Raw genomic sequence first — 6,638 nt, 5'->3', positions numbered from 1 at the left:
CACAGGGCCACAAAATGCCAATTCTGTTATTCCAAGCTTGTATTTGGCAACTATCCTATTCGCTATTATGGCATTTTAAATATGGACATGTTATCTGTTGTCTCAGCACAAAACCTTTCAATCATCTCTCGAAAATATCACCAGCAATAAACCTTCACTTCTGTCTTGATGATTTCTGAATAGAAAATCTTGTTCACTTTTTCTCCGTGTTTCTTTTTTCTTTTTTTCCATCATTACTTCCACCTCACTTTTATTAATAAAGTGTCTATCCAAAACATTGAAAGAAGATAGAAGATAATGGGTACTTTTGTTCTCTGTTTTCTTCAAGATGTTCCCACACTATTTCAGTAATGTTGAGGAGGCAGGTCCATGACTGATAGCGTTCCACTATGGGGCGCCGTTTGTAAACTGAAACATGCCGAAATTAACAGCAACATTTTTCCACATTTAGCTCTAAATCTTACAAAAACATGTTTTTTCGAGTCATTTTTTACAACATTTAGTATAATATTTGTAACTTTTCATATTTAAAACAGGATTTTAAATGTTAAATCTAAATGCTAAATGTTAAATGTAAATATTATATTTAAATGTAAATGTTAAATGTTAAATGTAAATATTATATTTAAATGTAAATGTTAAATGTTAAATGTAAATATTATATATAAATATTATATATAAATCTAAATGTTAAATGTTAAATCTAAATGTTATATATAAATCTAAATGTTAAATCTAAATATTATATATAAATCTAAATGTTAAATGTTAAATCTAAATGTTATATATAAATCTAAATGTTAAATGTTAAATCTAAATGTTATATATAAATCTAAATGTTAAATGTTAAATCTAAATGTTGTATATAAATCTAAATGTTAAATGTTAAATCTAAATGTTACGGGAAACTAAATATTTAGCTAATATGCAAATTTATTGTACGGGTCAACGGAAATACCAAAATAAAAGCTTCAAGAAAACCTCCCGCGCTAAAGTGTGCCGGTCGCGGTCAGGTTCTGTGTTTGCGCTCCTCTTACGGTCACTTTTGACTGCCATGAGCTGCTTCGACTATTCCCTACCAGCATGTCCAGCGATTTAGCTGAAAACATTGGAAGAGCCGTTTTGTCGGCCATCCAACGATTCAGCGGTAATGCACCCTCGACCTCACAAACGCCGCAGCACTTGGTAAGTTTATTGTATAGCATTTTGGATGGGTTGATAGCAGTGTTAGCAAAACTAGCAAAGCTAAATTACTTAGCTAGTCCTCAATTATTTCATTTGGTAGGCAGCAGACAGAGATCGAACATCATACAACTCTATTTATTTATTTGTTAGGTAGGTAACAGTCGTTCTTGATGTAAATGTTTCCTTAGGAATCCAGCAATGCACCTGGACCAAGTAGACCTGCCGTCTCCACTGGGATACCATACTGCTCGGTAGGCCTTCTTACACATATCATTTAGCTGACTAATTTTTGTTTTTTCTTTGGTGTAATATGTCACCTTAAATTAAATCCTGTCAAAGTAATGATTCTGATTCTACATACATTTCATCTTCTTAGGGGTCCATCACTAGCAGTGTCACATCACCACCAACAACATTCACAAGTTTTACGTCATATTTTATTACTGTTTTTGCTGTGAAGTGTCTTTTGATTGCTCACTTTCATATTTTAAAACTATTGATAAAATATTACTCTAGCTAATCTGTCACAGTACAATTGCCTCAAATTACCCATCTTTTGTTATAGAATTGTGCTCATTGAGATTTTCTGTGCCGTGTTCTAGGATGGTTACCAAGGAAGGCTTCAGATTTCCAAAGAGGAATTGGAAAATGTTCTTTCCCTGAAAACATCTTTTACTGAAGCTGCATCTATCCTTTCCATCTCCAGGCCCACTCTGTATAAGTTACTGCAAGACTATAATATCTCAGAGTCAAAATTCAATGTAATCAGTGACCATGAGTTAGATCAGATAGTGTCCCAAATAAAAACTGAACATCCAAATGTTGGAGAAGTGATGCTGATGGGTCATCTGCGTTCCAAAAACATAGTGGTTCAAAGATGGCGCGTAAGAAAGTCACTGCGGAGGGTGGACTCGGCTGGTGTTCTATCCAGGAGAAGAACTGCAGTTGCTCGGCGAGTATATTCTGTGCCTCATCCAAATTTCATATGGCACATAGATGGAAATCACAAACTGATTCGTTGGAAGTTTGTTGTTCATGGTGCAATAGATGGATACAGCAGGATGTTGATGTTTCTTCAGTGCTCCAGCAATAATCGAGCTGAGACTGTGAAAGCCCTCTTTACTGCAGCTGTTGGACAATTTGGCAGACCCCTGCATATCAGGACTGATCACGGAGGAGAGAATGCTCAGATTTGGGAGGACATGCGAGCAAGCAGGGGTGAAAGCTCTGTCTTAATGGGAAGTTCTGTGCACAACCAGAGGATTGAGCGTTTCAACCGAGACTTAAACAACAACTGTAGCCGCATTTATGCACCTATATTTTATGAATTGGAATCACTTGGTATCCTAGACTTAGAAAATGCAACAGACCTATTTTGCCTTCATTATGTGTTTCTACCACGAATCAACCGCACTTTGAAGGAATTCAAAGCTGGATATAACAATCACTCTGTTTCCACTGAAGGTAATAGAACTCCCATCCAGCTTTTTGCCTGCGGAACTCATGTGTCTCATTGTCACAACCCAGAACTTTCTACAGCAGAGGTCTCCATACCCTCCTTGTCAAACTCTGAAAGTAGGTTTGTCCCATTAAATGACAGCGATTTACAAGAGCTATATACAAGCATTCACCCTTTTGAAGAAGACAACAATAATGGTAAAACATTGTTTCAACGAACACAGCAGTATATTTTTAACAAACTTGTAAATGTGTGACCTCAACCACAGGATACCAGTGATGTTCTAAAGAGTGATGACACTTAATATTCTTAAATGCTGTACAGCAAATGCAGTTTTTGTACTACTGCAGAAGCCCCTCCCCTCTAGCAGTGATGCCTCCTGCCACATAAGGACTCAGAGTTAATGACTGACAGTGACTCATAGGCTATTCAGAAGGCTACAACCACTTTTAGTTTATGGGTAAAACCAGTTATTCAGATTGAAGTAAAGATCAAATTCACACTGTAATACAGTATAACAGTGAAAATTATCAACACGGAACAGTCAGTCTTTAAATCAATTCACAAGATTATCTACAGTATTGTTTTAATCATTGTAAAGTTGCAATAGTCTTAATAAATGTTGCTGTTAGATGTCTAAGTAATCCTGGCTTGTTCTACAAAGCATGTTTAGTATACTCTGTGCATAAACTGTTTTGAAGTGTCCTTGTTTAAAAAAGAAAAGCTTAATAAAATTATTGTATTAGTATTTAGTATTTAGTATTTATTTATTTATTGTCATTGTCAAGAACAATGAAATTGCGTTTGGGGCTTCCATACAACCCAAAAAAAAGAAGAAAATAATAAATACCCCTTAAAACCCAAGTGTACATATTTAACCCAGTGTGACTCCAATGCAATAAGACAATCCTTAGCAATAATGTTCGTAGAAATTCAGACAAAGACCTGAGAAACATGACAAAATACAACAATGCAACCCATTCAATATTATTGTACTGTGAGATATGATATCAGATATGATAGTTATCTATTTAAGAAAGAGGGGGGGGGGGGGCAGGAGGGGGAAGAGAATAAAGATATGATGCACCAATGCAGACCAGTTCATTGCTATTAAGAAGTTGGATATGGTTATTGTCCGTGAGAGGGGGGCAGAGAGTTCAGGAGCCTCACAGCCTGTGGATACAGGCTGTTGGCCAGTCTGGATGTTCTGGCCTGTATAGACCTGTACCTTCTCCCTGAGGGCAGCAGATGGAAAAGGTGGCGCGCAGGGTGATGTTGGTCCCGCAGGATACTGTGCACCCTCCTCAGACAGCGAGTGGGGACGATATTACTGATCTCTGGCAGACTTGTTCCAATAATTCTGCCAGCTTCTTTCACCACCCGCTGGAGTGCTTGCTGATCGGCCTTGGTGCAGCTGGGGAACCACACTAGAAATCCATACGTCAGAACGCTGCTGATGGCACAGTTGTAGAAGTTCAACATCAGAGATCTGGGAATGTGTGCGCTCCGCAGTCTCCTCAGGTAGTAGAGGCGCTGTTGGGCCTTCCGTACAACTGAGGTGATATGGTTGCCCCAGGACAGGTCCTCGGTCACAGTTACCCCCAAGAATTTAAAACTGCTCACCCTCTCCACCGCCTCACTGCCAATGAAGAGAGGCAGATGGTTGTTATGACCCCTCTTCTGGAAATCTACAATGATCTCCTTGGTCTTTTTGGTGTTTAAGACCAAGTTATTGTCGTGGCACCATGACTCTAGTTGTTGCACCTCTGTCCTATAGTTTGTCTCATCATTGTTGGATATAAGTCCGAGCACTGTAGTGTCATCTGCAAACTTAACAATGAGATTGGACGCGCAGGAGGAAATACAGTCATGGGTGAAGAGAGTGTATAGCAGAGGGCTCAGAACACACCAGTGACTTTATTGATTTGTCGTTGAAAATACAGAGTTAGCATTTTTATAAATCTATTGAAGCTTTGAAAATTATTACATTTCAACATTAAATGCAGTCAGAATTTATTTCAACTATCTTGTATGAAGCAAAGTTACTTGAAACTACAATTAATGAACAGGATTAGAGTTAACAAACCCACCATTTTAATTTCACTTTTTTTGGAACATGTTTAGATGGTGCTGAATAAAGCTCCATTCATGAGTGCTACTAAGAAGCAGTAATGAAAAGCATCATCATCAGCCATTGTTGTTTCATTCACAAAAAGCTGAAGCTCATTTGCACATGTGTGTGCAATCGGGAGATGTTTGCTTTCATCGTGAATGAATGTTATTTTAGGAGCTGGTTGAAAACCTATGGCTGGAACCTTGCTGCTCCCGGTGGCAAAAGCCAAGATGTGACCAGGCCTCAAAGCCTTCACAAATGCCTCTTCATCCTTGGTAAGAGTCCTTTCTCCAAGTGAGTCTCTCAGCTCTTCATCTAAAAACAAAGAAAAACCACCGTTAACCTGGGGACACTAAAATAGTTAAAGCTTGAGCTAACAACTAAATGATGGCTAATGTTTTTATAAAAAATACAGAGGTTCTGTCTTTGCCTTGCTTGTCAGTTGTAAGCTATCATACATCTTTATTCCTGTTTTGTGTGCGCGCATGTGACATAAAAAGACAAAGTTTTACTTTAGTGTCCCGAATTGTTTCATGGCCAGACTACATTATGTGAATTTCTGCTTACTTTCGACACACTGGAGAAATTCCCGAAATTTGACCACCATCAGCTCCTCTCTAACTCTTCTGTTGCTCCCAAGGACAGAATAGCTTGGCCTGAGAACCCCAGCAATTAAACTGGCTGTCAGATCTTTGTCCTCCCCCGATAGGTCAAGCAGAACACGCAAACTGGGGTTCTCTCTCAGGAGTGATAAAATCTAGACAGAAAAGTTTAAATAATGGTTCAATTCCAGTTTTAAATATAAAAAGTAGCTCACTCTAAATGATTATAAAATAATGACCAATTGATACAGAAAAAATATAACTCTCACTCCATAGTAGGACAAGCCATCAGTTAGTTGATCGAAACAGCTTTGCCGTTGCAGAACTGCAAGGTATAGAGCTGCATTTTTCACAAACAGATCTTTATTGGCCATGGTGACTGTGAGTGGAAGACCTTCAACTTGATATCGCCATGAGTCGCAGCAGCTGACTGCTTCCTCCAAATCATGTTGAGTTGTTGCATTTACAACCTAAATATTTAAGAAAAACACTTTAAATGTTTGTTTTTTACCAGTGTACACAAATACTGCAGATGGTTCATTTTAATTGGACTCGAAACGTTTTTGTTTTGGTTTATTTGGCTGTATTTCACCAATATTTTTTTTTTTAACAAAAAGGAAACAAATTGAAAATATAATACATGGAATTGCCTCTAATAACCAAAAGTGTATTTATTATATATTATAAAAGAAGACCAGAAGACTTGTGAATATAGGAAATATTACAATATTCTTGTTATAATATTGCAATTCACCTTTTTCAGATTCTCTCTTAACTACTTGAAGAATGTCTCCTGACACAATGTAGTCTACTACATGTGGAGAGAGAAAGGCAGGTGCTTCTCCACCTTGCACTATTATCGTGGACAACATCCTGCCAATGGTTCGATATACTCCATTTTGCAAGTGTAGGATGTTAAATTTCAGTGTGCATCCATTTGGTGTAGCTGAAAAATAACACACAAAAAAGTATATTCTGTACAGACCCCAAACTGATATCTTGAGATTGACAGACAAAAATGTATTACTTTTTTTTTTTTTTTACTGTTTCAGACACACAGAACATAACAGATTTATTATCTGTAGTCATTTATTAACTTGTTAATGTTCTGTCAAACAATGTTCAGATCAGGTGGTTGTTGCGTTTGTAACATTATAAAAACGAGTGTCGTCAACAAGCCTTTAGGCCTTGAGTAAGTAAGTAAGTTAGTTAGTTTGACTGTGAAATCCTATTACCTTCAAAAGCACCACTGTCCTGAAAGATGGCCTTCACCAGTAAA

General features: G+C 37.5%; 1 protein-coding gene and 1 long non-coding RNA gene across 2 annotated transcripts; one reads left to right on the top strand and one right to left on the bottom strand.

Moving 5' to 3' along the window:
• The first annotated feature begins 874 nt into the window (after positions 1-874).
• Positions 875-3,386, top strand: LOC309713459 (uncharacterized protein). The gene is made up of 3 exons (XM_082545101.1): positions 875-1,185; positions 1,374-1,436; positions 1,788-3,386. Exons 1-3 carry the CDS (start codon positions 1,084-1,086, stop codon positions 2,898-2,900), a joined length of 1,278 nt encoding a protein of 425 aa, XP_082401227.1. The 5' UTR covers positions 875-1,083; the 3' UTR covers positions 2,901-3,386.
• A 1,173-nt stretch (positions 3,387-4,559) lies between these two features.
• Positions 4,560-6,136, bottom strand: LOC309712688. The gene is made up of 4 exons (XR_014278352.1): positions 6,114-6,136; positions 5,629-5,829; positions 5,325-5,514; positions 4,560-5,072 (listed from the first exon to the last, which is right to left on the bottom strand). It is a non-coding gene; the product is annotated as an uncharacterized lncRNA (long non-coding RNA).
• Positions 6,137-6,638: the final 502 nt, after the last annotated feature.

Source organism: Aulonocara stuartgranti (assembly GCF_965226115.1).
Source record: "Aulonocara stuartgranti genome assembly, chromosome: 8".
NCBI lineage: Eukaryota > Metazoa > Chordata > Actinopteri > Cichliformes > Cichlidae > Aulonocara > Aulonocara stuartgranti.
Note: the sequence above shows the minus strand (reverse complement) of the source record. Positions and strands in the feature narration are given on the sequence as shown.